The 16,514-nt window shown below is 40.1% G+C and overlaps 1 protein-coding gene across 2 annotated transcripts in view; it reads right to left on the reverse strand.

The window, feature by feature from the left end:
- Positions 1 to 26: 26 nt before the first annotated feature.
- tespa1 (thymocyte expressed, positive selection associated 1) overlaps positions 27 to 16,514 on the reverse strand; it is a 19,480-nt gene continuing 2,992 nt past the window's right edge. The window contains exons 2-14 of one of the 2 annotated variants that reach the window (XM_049591738.1): positions 16,339 to 16,473; positions 14,718 to 15,035; positions 12,648 to 12,820; positions 10,524 to 10,566; positions 9,516 to 9,556; positions 8,016 to 8,069; positions 6,550 to 6,589; positions 6,011 to 6,058; positions 5,697 to 5,792; positions 4,123 to 4,331; positions 2,837 to 3,996; positions 1,690 to 1,759; positions 27 to 1,117 (exon numbers count right to left, since the gene is read on the reverse strand). In XM_049591738.1, coding sequence (XP_049447695.1) covers positions 1,026 to 1,117; positions 1,690 to 1,759; positions 2,837 to 3,996; positions 4,123 to 4,331; positions 5,697 to 5,792; positions 6,011 to 6,058; positions 6,550 to 6,589; positions 8,016 to 8,069; positions 9,516 to 9,556; positions 10,524 to 10,566; positions 12,648 to 12,777 — 1,983 coding nt within the window. In that variant the 5' untranslated portion in view covers positions 12,778 to 12,820; positions 14,718 to 15,035; positions 16,339 to 16,473 and the 3' untranslated portion in view covers positions 27 to 1,025. The remainder of the gene's footprint in view (positions 1,118 to 1,689; positions 1,760 to 2,836; positions 3,997 to 4,122; positions 4,332 to 5,696; positions 5,793 to 6,010; positions 6,059 to 6,549; positions 6,590 to 8,015; positions 8,070 to 9,515; positions 9,557 to 10,523; positions 10,567 to 12,647; positions 12,821 to 14,717; positions 15,036 to 16,338; positions 16,474 to 16,514) is intronic. The other variant, XM_049591747.1, reaches the window with a different exon arrangement.

Genomic DNA, 16,514 nt, shown 5'->3' on the forward strand with positions numbered 1-16,514 from the left:
ACTTGAACTTAAACAGTTTTAATGTTTCATCACTTATTTACAATATTCTGTGTTCAGTAGGAGTACTGGGGATTGCAATATCTGGAACTCTGGAAAAAAGCTTCTTAAGTCTCTGAAAGTTTCACATGTAACCAAGTCTCTTAAAGTACTATGACACTTTAAAGGGACAGTTCACCCCAAAATCGAAACTACATATTTTTCCTTTTATTTGTGGCACTGTTTATCAGCCTAGATTGTTTTGGTGTGAGTGGCTGAGTGTTGGAGATATCGGCCATAGAGATGTCCGCCTTCTCTCCAATATAATGGAACTAGATGGCACTTGGCTTGCGGTGCTCAAAGCGCCAAAAACGCACATTTGAAAACTCAACAGGGCTGTGTTTTCAGAAATCATGACCCAGTTATCAAGGTAATCCACAGACCTTGTTGTGAGCAGTTTCTTGTAGGAACTACTTTATTTCTACTGAACTACACTCTCCAGCCGTATCACCACGAAAAAGGAAGTGTGCCTCTACTCAAGGACAAGAGGCTCGTGCTCATGATAGCACGAGATGTAAACATTAATGGTGTTAGCTAGCTCAGTTGTGCTAGGTGAGCTAACAGTAGATGCATGCTTCCCTCTGCACAGTAAAAGGGTAGGTGGGAGTAGTTTGGTCGAAAGAAAATAGTTCCTACATGAAACTGCTCACAAGGTCTGTGGATTATCAGTAACTGGGTCATGATCTTTGGAAAGAGACATTGCTGTTGAGTTTTTCACCACAAGCTATCTAGTCATGAGGCGGCAGACATCTCTACAGCTGATATCTCTGGCACTCAGCAACTCACACCAAAACAATCTAGACTGATACATAGCACTACAGGTAAGAGGAAAAATGTGTTTTTGATTTTAGGTTGAACTGTCCCTTTAATCTTTAAGGCCTGTTTGACTGGAGGCCTCCTTGCTTGGAGGCTCAAATCTTCAGTGTAGGAAAAAGTTCACAGTCGAGAACAAATTTCAATGTTGTTTACACGGAGTTCTAGGTTTTCTGTCATCTGCTCGTCATGTTTGACGCGGGGCTGACTTCTTCTTCTGCGTAGCCGCTGCTGTCTGACTGCACGCTGTCGCCCCGAGCCATCTCACCTGCACAACGACACAAACAGTCAGGCAACAACTCCATGAACTGTAGACCACTGCACAAATACAGCTGCAGTCTGACCTGAATACACACACAGTAGGTTCCTGGTGTCAAATACACCTGCACAGTGACGTGTACATACGTGGTCACACGTACATCCTTCTCTAAATAAATTTGTCTAAACAATTCAGTTCCCCACAGGTGATGTCTGACCTGCTTACGTGACCTACAGTGCAGCAAGAGTAAAACATTCAAGTTTGGCAAGACATTGTCCACAAACAAACATGGTTGTGCATTTCCATAAACATATTTGGGTAAACTGCTCCAGAGTAACCTGGAATTACCCTTTTTTTAACACATTTATAACCTTCTGAACTGTGTGAATGCTGTTTTTATTTTAAGAGATTGGCAGAGTCAGCATCTGCCAATTAGTGTATTAGAAACAGCTATTTCGTAATTATGATGTCATGTTCTGTAAAATGTGACTGCCAAGTGTACCAAACAGCAGTTGTAACCACTGCCAGTGACCTGTGTTCATGCAAACAATGTCACCCACACAAGTAAAATATAAATATGCCTTTGTATCGACGTTTTCTGGACAATGGGGAGGTTGTTGTTCCAAAATCTTCCTCTCCTGCACTATGCACCTGTGGAGACAACAGATATGAAGTATATATTATAAACTGTACGCCTGTTTTGACACACTTATAATTAGGAAACAATATAATGAAAATGATACACCATAAGAGCTGAACAATGTAGTGTTTGCACACTGTACACATTTTCTGATAGAATATCAGTGATTCAGTGATATCACTTGTTCGTTTTTCATTTCTAATCTTAAAGACAAACAGTCCAGTCCATGTGAAATATAACATGCTACCCTTTAGCCAGATCTAATTACATTTTGTTTGGTTTATGGAAGTATGCTTTGCTTGCATGGCAAATTAACCAATCAAAATCATTCTGAGAGTGGACTGCTGAAAATAAATTTAAAGAGAAACAGGCAATCTTTACTTTTAACAGTTTCTTCCTTCTTCTTGATAAGTTTTTAAGAAAAAAATGTGGGGTTTAATGAAAATGCTCTGAAGCAATAACATTCACTGTGGTCAATGCTTGGCCACTGTTAACACAACACGAGGCAACTGAATTTATTTAACCAAACTATGTGACAACACACCAAAGAGCCACATACAATGGACTAAAACCGCACATCGACTGTGGAAAGAGTGAATTTTGGATGCAACTACGATGATAGTTTAAACTGGACAATACTAATTTGAAACCTGTTTTATTTAGCTTAATTTTTATAATGTAAGGGGCCTCTTTTTTTACAGTTTATAATTAGTATTATAGTATTATCGTGGGGGCTGCTATGGATCAGGAGGTAGAGTACATCATCCACTAATCAATCCCTTGGGCAAGATACTGAACCTCAAATGGTGAGTGTGTGTGGATGTTTAACTGATAAGAAGGTGGCACCTTGTATGCCACCATGCCTTGTACGATAGTGAATGGGTTGTTTTAAAGTGCTTTGAATCATCAAAAGACTAGAGAGCTAGTATAGTACTAGTATAGATGCTATACCAGGGGTATTTAATGTTTTTTTTTAGACCAAGGGCCCCTTAACTGAAAAAGGGACGGAGCAGGGACTCTCTACCTCATATGTTGTATAAAACAGAGGTGCACTTGAGATAATTCTCGAAAAACTGTTGCTGCCGTACCTCCTCCAGCTCAAAGGAGTTAACCTGTTGCAGGTTGTTGGAGTCGTGCCCCAGGCCCCGATGTATCAGTGGATTCAGGTATCGTCTTTTCCCCTCGATGAATGACTCCTCACATGTCTGGACAGGTGTGGCAATTGAAGTAAGACCTGAACCTGGTGTAATGGAGTGACAGGAAGAGACGTCCTTCCCATCCCAGCCGGTCACAGTGATGCAGCACTGGGTGTAGCTACCACTGGGGGCCAGGACAGGAAGTGGTCTAGATGCATCCAGCTGCCTGCCATCAGGCTCAGAGATAGGGGTTTGTGTTTCAGGTTCATGGGATCCAGGGTGTGATCTATCTATGCTCTCTGTCTCTGGGGAGATAGGGGGTAAATCTTTTGCTTTTGGACAATGTGTGTGTTGACAGCAGAAGGGCGCCTGGTGTACACTCTCGACTATCTGCGGGGAGATTACATCATACGTAACCTTGGCAGCTGGTTTCAGATCAGCATTCCTTGTGTCACAGTGAGTTGATAGACACTGACGATCTGTTTCTATCACAGTTTCTCCTGACAATGATGATGCTAGAGATGTTCTCATACTCTCAGTCCTGCCTTCAAGGTCTGCTGGTTTGACAGCTTTTTCATCTGCATCAACATTTTCAGTCTGTTTGCTGCCCTGCATCTCCTGACAGATCTTATCTCCGCTTCGAAGAATGTCTGTGTCTGCTACAGCCTGCTGTGTTTGCTCCCCTCTCCCACTGTTACACAATTTATCACCATCCATTATTAGCCTGTCATCCACAGCTGAATTACTTGTATTATATTCCCCCATTTGCAGTTTCTTGGTCACCCCAGTCTTGACTTTGTCCAGGACTACATCCACAACATCAGGGAGGCTGGACCTTTTGCTGGGTGAGGGCTGCGGAGAGGTGGAGTCTGAGCCGCGAGGAGAGCCTGTGTAGAGACACATCTTGGAGACGGTGTCCTTCAGTCTCTCCACCGGAGAGCGTGGCTCGCTGCGAACGCTGCCCCTGAACCGTTCGAACCTCTCCACGGGAGACGAGGAGAAGGTGAACTCTGGTGTGGCCAGTTTCTGTAGAGGAGTTCGGGACACGTGAGAGTAGAGGGAGTAGAAAGCGTTGGCCATTGCTGTGAGCACTTGCACTTGTCTGAAACGACCTGCGGAGAAAATAAAATGTGAATTAAAACATGAAATATGGATCTCACCTCCTACATCCCAGATTGATTTCCTTTTATCACACATCGAACAATATTATACAGCAGTTAATAACTCCATAGTCTTACTAGCAAGAGAGAGGCTGGGGTCTTCCTCTCGTATCCGGCGTATCTGCGAGTCCAGGAAGAGGCGGAAGTTAATGCCCTGAGTCATAGAGGGGAAGGTGAAGAAGCGAGGAGGGATGCGGACAGTGACCTGCGGCTCATCGCAGCCGAAACCCAGCTCGTAAAGCGTCTCCTCTGCATCCTCTGAACACATCTGCAGGACCTCCGATATACTGATGTACATGTGACAAAAAAGGAAAGATAAAGTTTTTTGGGGGTTTTTTTCATATTAAGGGAATACCTTACCAACAAAATGACCATTTGTATATCAGTCATGCACTGTTACCTTGAATTTGTGAAGAAAACTTGATTGGGGACCATGACAGCTGAACTATATGAAAGCATCCGTTAACAAATCCTCACGCAACTGGAGCAGTGTAATCCAAGTCTCATTTATCCAGTCGTATATTCAGTACATCACAAACAACTACACATTGCTTTTAAAAACTGAACTGACAGTGACAACTATGATGCTCTCTTCTAAGCTGGACTCAAATACTAAGCTTTTGTCTTAGCAAAAATGCATGTGTTTGGGAAGTTCTGAGCATACGACTGGACAGATAAGACTTGGATTACAGTGTACAAATTGTATGAGAGTTTGCAATAGATGTTTTGATATAGTTTTGCTTTTGTTAAATGTGATCCTTAATCAATCGATAAATCAGTATGTTAGCTGTTTTCCATGGAGGCATGTGAAAAAAACAACGTTTTCTTCACGAATTTAACGTGAAACATTGTGACTTAATGATGTAAGAACAGCAATTTTGTTTTTTTGTAAAGCTCTTTGAGGCAAATTTGTGAATTTGGGGTTTTATAAATGAAGCTCAATCAGGAATTATCTTATTTTATCAGCGGACTGTGGGTGTTCACTCTTCTAGTTACCCAATCAAACGTCGCCACAATCTCTATCAGCTAATCAGGATGCCACTGCAAAATTTTAAATCTGCTCTCTCCTCTGCTGCTGTCAGCTGTCATTTTAGGCAGAATCTTCGTGCCCCCCTCCACCCCATTCACCTCCAGCCATCGTATCCAGAGTCCAGGACGAGCTCAACAAAGGCTCATTCCTCTACTCATCCTGATCATCAGCACTTCTCCATCTTCTCCATATCTTTTTCTCATCTCATCTTCACCACCTCTACCACCACCAGCATCTAGACCCTGTGGGGGTTTCCTGTTAAACTATGGATTCATCACCCTCCTTAAAAATATACCATCTCGATGGGGTCTAATCGCCAAAGACTTCTCACATTTTCTTATGTGCACATGTTGATAAATGTTCCTTTTTGAAGTACAATTCAAGCATGAATGAAACCAAAAAATACAAATGAAAACAATAAATGAAGAAGAAATAGGATGAAATGCTATTAAATAGAGCAAAAACAAAATATATTATTCAGGTAAAACAGGCCAGAAAAGGAGAAATGAAAGGGAGAAATCTTCGAGAGGAAAGCTGATTTGAAAAGCTACAGCTTGTTAAGCAGCTCATTCAAGAGTAAAAAGCCTTGTTACCTTCAGCCATACAGAATAAATCATTATACCTTGATGTAGTTTTACAGGTGGAGGAGGAGAGGCAGCTGGAGGCCATGCTGTGGCCCAAGTTCAGTGATGGCAGATATAGTCCCTGACGAGGCGTACTGTGGACAAGATGTGTAAAAAGTATGATGCAAATGACATGGAACATTTACAAATATCTTAAGCATTCACCTCATAATATCGCAAAACCTATAGTTTAGTTAGTATACTTCATTTAAGAAAAGTAAAAAGACAAACTTTTCTTTTTATGTACCACTTTTTTCTTTTATTTTTCTGATCTGTTCATTTTGAGCTAAAGAAGAAGTCGTCATCCACTGACCTGGTGAGTGTGCTAAGACCTTCATTGGAGAAAGGATGCTGTACGAAGCTACATGGTCGACACAGAGTGAGGGAAAGAAGAAAAATATCAACAGCCCATTCTGTAGTGTTGATTTAGTATATACAGAAAGTCAAATGTCTTCAAACTGTCTTTCAAAACTAAAAAAAAGTGTCCAGCCAATCATGTGATAAATGAGTGCTCTCTCATCTACACATCTGAATCATTTCACAAGAAACAGCCGACATATGCAGGGGTGTAACAAGGACATAAAAATATCACCACAGAGAGCTAGAGTTGGTGTGTTGGGGGAGTTACATTGTGGACTGGAGGTGTGGCTCATATGCCTCTGACTAAACACAATAAAGACAGTTCATCTCTCTCCTAAATGATCTGTGTGTGGAAAGTAGGAAACTGATATAAATATACAGTCAGTATAATGATTAAAGCACGAGCTTATATTAACTAACATTCCCTAATTCAGTATCACCGCATTCCTTGTTTTTCATCACTGTGACTCTAAGAGGTCAGTTCCTACTCACCCAGTTGGAGTTGTAATCTCTCCGCCACTGAACAAAGAAGCTGAAATAAAAAAAGGAATAATTTAGAATGAAAGAGGAAAATGTTAATATGCATCTGAATGTGACTTTCACAGTTTATTTGCCAACCTGTGCCCACACAGATATGTCTCTGGGCATATGTGTTTATATTTAGACTAACAGCACTTCCAGTCATACACTCATATCACTTTGTGCCTCATCATGTGGACAGACGCTGACATACAGCTGCCTAAGTAATGAACAACTTGTACTGTACCAGGAGGCCACTTATAGGGACAGTTCACCCCCAAATCAAAAATACAACTTCCTCTTAAAAGCCGAGTTCAGTTCAGACCCAGTTACTCAAGAGACCTTGTTGTGAGCAGTTTCATGTAGGAACTATTTTCTTTCTACCAAACTACACCCACAAGCTGTATCACCACGCAGAAGGAAGTGTGCATCTACTGCAAGCTCACCTAGCACCACTAAGCTAGCTAACATCACAGCTCATATGAGGAAGATGCCACGAATGTGTACATCTCGCACTGTCACGAGCAAGAGCCTCGTATAGTTTGGGGGTGTAGTTCAGTAGAAAGAAAATAGTTCCTGCATGAAACTGCTCACAACAAGGTCTATGGATTATCTTGAGTAACTGGGTCATGATTTATGCAAAGAGACATTGCTGCTGAGTTTTTCAAATGTATTTTTTGGGGCTTTGAGCACCACAAGCTGAGTGCCATCTAGTGCCATTATATTCAAGAGAAGGCAGACATCTCTACAGCCAATATCCCCTCACTTGGCAACTCATGCCCAAACAGTCTAGAGGTGAGAGGAAGAATATGTATTTTTGATTTGGGGTGAACTGTCCCTTTAAGGATGACTTCATAAGTCATGTTCAGTACAAAGGGAATCATGTTACAGTTATTATTTTGTGCAAAAACATATCTTCACTTAAAGGCTCTAAGCAGTGAAATTAAAGGCATCATGTAATTCTTTAACCTGCTGTTACAACCAGAGATATTACTCTTGCCACCTAAATTATAAACAGTCTGATGTTTTGACCTAAAAATAATAAAAATATTTAATTTCTGATATAAATACTGGATGGTTAAGTGTGGTTACATTTCATACAAGCAGAAATCTTTTGTGAGTTATTCACTTTTGAGAAGGAACTTTGTACTCTACTTCCTTTTCTTAGAAAATACCCTGCTCCTTGGCAGAGGAACAGTCATACTGCGTAACACTGGACATTTCTCTGACTTATTACAATCTGTCTGTCTGTCTGTCTGTGTCAGCAGTATTACAAACAGAACAAATGTAAGCTTGAGCAGAGAATAAAGAAAAACAGTCATGATGCACACCTCATTTTCCTGCAGGGACGTTTCCTGCTTTGTTACTTTCCCTTGCGTGTGTGTGTGTGTGTGTGTGTGTGTGTGTGTGTGTGTGTGTGTGTGTGTGTGCGCACGTACCATCAGCACCAAGACTCAGCTCATCGTCAAAGTTGCCAACTTTCAGTGCAGACTCTGTAGAAAAGACACACAGTCATGATTTAATGATTTTCACATGTGGTTGTACTTTATATCTTAATTTTCTGAAATTATCAACTGAAGAACAGACAAATTTCTGCTTTAAAATCTTGCTTGCGTGTGTCATCAGTGTGCAGTGGTGTAATTGTGTAATTACTTGAGTACTGTACTCAAGAACAATATCAAGGTATTTGTATTTCCATTTCATGCTACTTCATCCTTCTGCTCCAGGACAATTCAAAGGGAAGCTTTAAAAAACTTCACTCTACTATATTTTATACGACCGCTTTTATTACTTTTATTCATTTATTCTTGGGAACAATGCACGTCAATCAACATCACTGTAAATGAACCAGTGGTAGCCAAGATTTCATTTTCAACTTTGCCCCTTGGCCTGATGTTAAATTGGCTGTCATGACAACAAATAAACCACACAACATGTACAATCACAACCGGAGAAAGCAAAACATGAACAGCTGACAGGATAAAAAGCTGAGAGGAGTAGGGCAGCATCATGCAGGACAAGTAAGGCGCAGGCAGTGAATACCCAACAATGTAAAACAATTGATCTTCAAACAGATCATGGCTCTGTCAGTCATTACAGGAAAAGAACGGGATCGGCACCATACTCTGGCTCCAGTGCAAAATTTAAACGCTGTCACTGACGTCATGTCCTTTCCTTCTTTTATACCCCCTTTACAACAAAATCAGAGCATGTCTTTAAACACAGGTAAACCCGATAAAAATAGGTGATAGACTCCTTTCCCATTGCCAGTGCACCAGAGCTGTTACTTATTCAATCTTTCTTTCAAACTCGGTTGTATTTCCATCAGTGCTGATCTGAGCCGATAAATATTCATGACTACTGCAGAGTCAACTAACGCGGGTGTGAATGCTGATTGTTATCTTTCCTATTACATTACAAAGCCAGATGTTAGCGGGTGTTAGCAGATTTTTTTGTGCAGTGGAAAGCGGCTTTATAGTTTCCTTTCCCAAAACTACAGTTAAATCATTCCAGAACCAGTAAACATGGATTACCAAACCATCCAGACACATCAACAATTAACTCTAAGAATGTAAGAAGAGGCAAAAAAAAGGACTAAACTGCAACGCACAAGTTGAAGCAGCTGACAGGACTATGTATTACTGGAGTTGTACCATGTATGTCTTCACATCACAAATAAATGATGGATTGTTTAACTGACTGTAACTTTTATTGTACTGGAGTATTTGTTTTTTGCCGTAATTCTACTTCTACTGAAGTAAAGGACCTGGATACCTTCCTCAACACTGCTGGCGTGTCTAGACAGGGTTTAAGACCAAATAGTGTTAACACATTTGGGTTGATTTGCATTAACAACATGTAACCGTAAATATTTGAAGTGCATCACAGGATCCGTAAATAACACATTGTTATTCATTACTGTTTCAGTTCATACTCACCCAAACTCAGCTGACCCGTCTTTTCCGAGCAGGCCTCTGACCTGTAGGATATATCCCAATATTTAATGTGCAGACACACACAGTGTCATTTGCATGCTTCTTCTACCAAATAAGTCATTGTGTTTGCATAGGTGGCCGACAGCAGCCTAGCTACAGCGCACGCTTGTGAGATCGCCTCCCTAATCAGCTCTCAACAGGCAGCTGATGACGTTTGCCAACTTCCTTTTGTAGAAATGTTCACTTGCTGAGCAGCATTAAGGTTAACACACCCAAAGTGATGTAGTCATTTTAATGTCAAGTTCTCAGAATGCATAAACCATCAAGTCACTCTTTTTTACTGTGGTCCTTAGTGTTAGGAGCCTTTTAGATGCTGACACCCTGTATGGAGTACATCACTGACAGTGCCACTTCCCCCTCAGTGACTGATGTAAGAGACATTAAATAATACGTGTGCTGACCTCCTTCCTCCAGTCAGCTTCACAGCAGGAAGAAGGAACTTGTATTTTCTTTTTGTTATATAATAATTTACTCTAAACCACAGGGGAATTTTTGAAAGGTCAAAGGGCTCATAGTTGTATGTATTCTTGGTTAAACAACCTGCAGACTGGAGGACCTGCTCAAATGTTTGCAGTGACGTGTTTCTCACCAAAGGCAACCTTGCCGTACAATGTTGTTTGCATCATGTCGTGACCTAGAAAAACATCTGACATTCAACACTGGCAGATCTCAGTTCAGAGCGCTCTAATGTGATGGTTTTATAGAGCTAAAATAAGTTTATTTTTTCCAAAGCGAACTGTAAAAATACATCATCTAAGGTCATTGTGGTGAAAACAATGCTGTGGCTACCGCACCACGCCATCTTCCTGGAACACCTGACCTCAGAGAGTTTCCACTTTCTACTTCACTGTGCGTTAGAGCAGTTTCCATTGACTGACACCTTGTCCTCCAGAGCCTGCGCTCAAATAATATCATCTCACAGAAAAACAGTAGTAAAGCAAGCTGACTCACCCACAACCCAGGAACCAGCTCTCAATCTTTTCTGTGTAGCATCCTGTGGAAATCACACATACACAACACTTCATTTATGAGTAATCCTAGATAAACAACTCGTCATGTTCTTTATTCCATTTCACAGGTGGCTTTGTAACTAACGTGCAAACTGTAAATACTCACCATGGACATATTCTGTTTATTATGTGCATCCCTTTTCAGTTCAGGCTTTTACAGTGACTTTAAACTGGGGTCACAAAATCTCCAACTAGTTACCCTAAAATCTATACTTGGATTTATTTGACATATCAACACTGCAACAAATACATATTAATTTAAAATACAGAGGATAACCCAATAAAGTTGTAAGTTAACTTAATTTAAGAGGTGAGACCAAGTCATTACTTTGCAAGTCATAAGTAAGTCTCAAGTCCTTGCACTCAAATCCTAAGTCCCAATTCCTAAACTTTGAGTTTCTCATCCTAAACAAGTCATAAAGCACTTTTCACCAAATGTAATGCCATCTTAAAGGTCCAGTGCGTAGGATTAGGAGCATCTATCGGCAGAAATGAAATATAATATTCATAGCTATGTTTTCATTGGTGTATAACAGGCATGTCCAAAGTCCGGCCCGGGGCCTATCGTGGCCTGCGGATGAATTTTAAATGGCCCTCAGCTTGACTCCATAGGCACCCTGCCACACAATAAGGCCTACTGGTTAACCAAGCAAGATGATTTTGCATTTTTCTATTCACCTCACAATAGCAGGACTATCACACTGTTTGTTGACATGCACCAATAGGACCTATGCAGGCAGAACTAATGTGTTTTCATTAACAGATGGTGAACAAGCAAATGAACGGTTACCTAACAGCAGACGTTTCCTGCTAGGTGGCAGACATGGCCACAGCAAAGAAGTGTAAGGACGACAGTGAGGACTACTGCTTAAATTATTAAGTTTGTCTTGTTTGTTTATGATTTTTTTTTTTAATAACCCAAATGACTTGAGAAGCAGCTGGCCCCCGGGTGTTTTTCACAATATGTGGCCCCCATTTAAAACAGTGTGGACACCCCTGTTTTCGTTAAGTCAGAATGAGCTGATTATATCTACATACGCAGCGTGTCCTCTTCCACAGAGTCAACCATGTTGTTTCTACAGTAGCCCAGAATGGACAAATCAAACACTGGCTCTATAGGGCAATTAGATTTTTGCCCATCATAGGTCTCCTACGCAAGGGGCTTGCGGCTCTGGAGCTGCATGAGGCTCTCTGGACCCTCTCCACTGGCTCCCTGTGGCTTCAACATAAAATTATATAGAAATGGATAACGGTTATATTCTAACATTCAGATTTTCATTTGTCATTCCTATAAGCCTAGAGTGATTACTGCATTGTACAGCTGTAAGAAGGAGGAAAATAGAGGATTTAATAGTGTGTGGACAGATTCATTCGCTTTCACCACCAACGCTGCAAATTTAAAGTACTAAATACTTATAAATAGCCGGCTGCAGAGTAGCCATCTTGTAGTAAATCATATTAATGAGTGCTCATTTAGACCTACTGTTAATGTTGATGGGGTAATTTAGACTTAATATGTTGTTACCTTTATTCAAATATGTTTTGCAGCTCCAGAGATTTTTTTTCTTTTTTTTAGCCAATAATGGCTCTTTTAATAGTAAAGGTTGCCGACCTCTGTCCTACATGCTCGGCACATGGGAGAAATTTAACTTCTGCAACCTAACCTTTAGAACTAAATCCTAAATTCTACATAGTAGACCGTCACCAACAAAGTAATGATTTATCAAATTTACAAAAACAAAGACTATTCTTCCTTAAAAGTGATGTTGTTAGCTGTTGCATGTTTCAGGAAATGAAGGGAGATGAATTGATTTGTGGCATAGTTTTTAAATAACATACTTTTTTATCTTTGGGCTTGGAGGAAGGTGTCAAGCATTTTCAAGTCCAAGTGAAGTCATTAGTGTTAAAGTCCAAGTCGAATTGCAAGTCCTGTTTGATTTTGTCAAGCCTGGTCTAAAGTCATCAAATTTGTGATTGAGCCCGACTCAAGTCCAAGTCATGTGACTCACTTACTGTACATGCAGTACACACACACACACACACACTCTCCTAAGTCCGTACTCACCGTCAGAAAAGACATCATCGTCAGCTATAGAGGCCGAGCGGAGGCTGCACATCTGCTCCTCCAGAGTGGGCGAGCGTCGGCAGCTGTTGATCCAGGCTTGCCGCCTCTCTGTGGGCGACGGGCTGTCCATCGCCTCAGTTCACAGACAGTCAGGGAATATGGTGGAGTCGAAGCTACAGAGGCACAAAAACAGGACAATATGTTTTAGTTTTTCATCTGATGTTGAGTCTAAAAGGATGAGCTGAAAATATTTTTCCAGGGTGTCCACTGTTCTGTGTCAGAATCCTTTATCAGTAAAGCAGCAGGATGCTTCCCCATAGAGTGTATTCTTTCTCTATTTAAGCTGGTTGAGCCTTTGAAACAGTAGACTGTGTGAGACACTGAAACTCTGACAGATTAATGACATTATTTCATATAAGCAGCCATCACCATTACTGCATTCAGTGGTGTAAGGTAGCTATGATGGGACCCAGTGCACGCTATTGTGCACATATCGTCCCGTCACATGATCAGAGACCTGATATTGGATAACATCGGCATACATATTACCCAGCAATCATCACTGCATATCTGTATATGACAAAAAATGCCAAACAAAATAAAAAATTATTAATCTAACAATTTTAATAGTTGATTTATAGTCATAGAATAAGCATATAATTCTGTTGTAAATGCTACTGACTGTTTTACAAATAAAGAAAAAATAAACATGACGGAGATGGGTTTGCCTTTATATGGGTATATATAGCAAATGTTTTTAATTTAATGAGAGCTCTTCTTTGTACACAGGGATATTTTCAAGGTGGTAATTACTCATAGGCACCCACTCTCTCTGTGGGCCCCCCACCTCACAGGCTCCAGTGCAATCACACTGCCTGCACTGTCTATATTTACACCCCTGACTGCATTACTGCTTTTAAAATAATATTTCTCCATCTAAAAACAATACTTAGCAACACCTTTTCATATAAATGTATTTCTATCAGGGCTGCAACTAACAATTATTTTTATTGTCAATTAATCTGTTGATTAATTTATCGATTAGTCAATTCGTTTTTTGGCTTATAAAGTGTCAAAAAATGGTGAACAATGTCTATGAGTGTTTCCCAAAGCCCAAAATGACGTCCTTAAATGTCTTGTTTTGTCCACAACCCGAAGATATTCAGTTTACTGTTAAAGAGGAGTAAAGAAACAGAAAATATTCACATTTAAGGAAGTGGAATGAGAGAATTGATTGATTATCAAATTAGTTGGTGATTAATTTAATAGTTGACAGCCAATTGATTATCTTTTAATCGTTGCAGCTCTAATTTCTGTGGATGACATTCACTGACACAGTATTAATGAGCCTTAAAACACCATGTTCTTGCTTAAGCTCCTCAGAGAAGTGTGAGAAAGGGGATGGAAAACTATACTGAAATTGTTTCTGGTTCTTAAAACCACAAATATATCTTCTTACGGATTGCAAAACTTAAAATAAAACACAGGAAAAGTGTAAAATATGGCACCTTTAAAAGCCAATCTTGACCAAATATCAGTCTAACCATAAAAATCTAACTCTTACATAGAGTGCATATATGCTGCATCAAGTTTAAGCATCAAGGTAAAGTTTGAATTAAAATGGCTATCTGTAAACTGTACAGATGAAACCCCAAGTGCCATAAAATGTCTGAAGTGCATATAAAAGACAATATATACAGACATAGCCAGCAAAATCCAATAAAAGTAGAAGTTAAAAAAAGTAAAAGTGAATGAATGCCTATGTAAAAGTCTATTTTTGATGAGCCCAATCAGCCATCTGGTTAGTTTAGACAAATATAGTTTTGGAGAACAGAAAACATGCATGTGATTATGACTCAAAAGGCATATATAGATATACATTTTTGAAAATATGGATGCTTCAAAGTAAAAGTTACGCTGTGTAAAGTCATCCAAAATAAGATTTTCTCCACAACCAGCTCTGAGACGGTCTCTATACTGTGTCATAAGCTGAATTAAGCAGTCCTACTGAGATATTTCTGTTTAAGGCAAATTTAGCGATCAAAGAGTGAGTAAGAAAAGCAGCTGTACCTTCATGGACGCAGGTTTCAGTTCTGCCAGTGCCGCTCTTTCTCTGGTTTCCTGTTGTCGCTGCAGTCAGAGCAGATAATGTGACAGTGATCTGCAGCCTTCAGCAAACTCTCAATCTGCATCCAGCCTCCTTAAGGCTGATCAGCCCAGTGATCACTTCGCGATGACGAGTTTCTGGTTAATTTCTGTCTGCTCCGTGTGGCTGAATTATCGCGGATGATCGCAGGAGATGGAGCCTGAGCACACTGAAGGAAGTGACTTTACATCTCAGCTCAAGTACAGCGGTTGTATCAGCGTGGGACGCAGCTGTGACACATCCTGCAGAAAACACACAGAGCACAGAGAGTCGGAGCAGGTTGTTTGGAAATGTCAGCGGTAAATGAGTGTACAGCAGGGTGATTATGATCACTATAACAATTCGGTTCACTTGATAGTCAAACTACAGCCAATAGACTGCAGAGCTACTTCCTGAACTACAATTTGTTCATTAACATTTGATAGGGCTGCATCTCTGCAAGATCCCTTTGTCAAAGAATTATAAACATTTACATTTACAGATGGCTCTATAAATGTTACTGATGACTCATTAGAAAGCAAGAAACTTCCTTAATGGCTTATTAGAATAAGAAACCCCTGACACTGTGAATATTAACCCTCTGAGACCCACATAAACCCAGGATCTTTAGCAGGAAACAGCAGATCAGCAGTATATGCCACATAGAAGAGAATTTAGAAGCAGATTATCTGAAAGCTGGGAACCTGAAGCTCAGCACTTTGTGTCAAGTTCTCCTCAATCTACTCTTTGTAACAAACAAATGTTAAGTTTAGAGTGTATAAGGGGTTAGAGCATTATAATGGGAGTATATGATGGCCATTCACATGCTCATTTATGTCTCATATATCCTCCTGAGACCCGCACTTCTGTTTGCATTTTTTAATTATTTCTCCTAGCTATTTGGGATTAGTAGGACCTGATAAGTACACAAAACGTAACATTGTTAACAATAATTAAGTCCCAATGTCCTCAAACGAGATGATAATAAAGTCCCAATGTCCTTTAATGAGCACTTTCTAGTTAACAGCTACCTAGCTTGTTGCCATTGTTAAAATTGGTAAAATGTGTTGCCATATCAAACTATAAACATTATTAATCATAAACAAACAAAGTTCAACCATTAAATTTGATCAGGTTTTGGACCTTGCTGCAGACTAACTTGGCAGACACCATCTTGTTTTTACATGGATTATTGTAATGTGCCCTTACTGCCACTAGATGGCACAAAAAAGTGTCCACAAACGAGGACAACAGGCCTAAGTGAAGCAGAATAAAGTATAAGCTCCAGTAAACCCTGAATGTGATGTCCTCATATGAGGACACAGGGTCTCAGGGGGACATGGTAAGTTGTTGCCCAATTTTTACATTTGTTTTGTTTTGTCAAAACTCCCTCTAAATTACCACAGAAAATGAGGAGGAACACCACAGAAAAATCCATGTGGTGATTTGGTATCAAATACTTTTGGCATTTGGAGATTTATGTACGAATGGTATTTTTTTGGGCCTTTGAATGAGGAGAGCTTCTGTTCTGGAAACTTCTCAGAGACCCACTTACTGTAAATATACCTGTGAAAGCCATACACACTGAGAATGTCCCAGGTCTCTAGTTTGTGGCTGCAATGTTTCACGTGGCTGTGATTCTCCTAGAGGTCACTGTAGATCATTTTACACAGCGATGTCCATTTCAAAGAAATGATCTCACTGCAATGAAATGGAAATGATATGCTTGTAAAATATGTGGC

The sequence above is a fragment of the Epinephelus fuscoguttatus genome, linkage group LG1 (genome assembly GCF_011397635.1).
Source record: "Epinephelus fuscoguttatus linkage group LG1, E.fuscoguttatus.final_Chr_v1".
In the NCBI taxonomy this organism is placed as follows: domain Eukaryota; kingdom Metazoa; phylum Chordata; class Actinopteri; order Perciformes; family Serranidae; genus Epinephelus; species Epinephelus fuscoguttatus.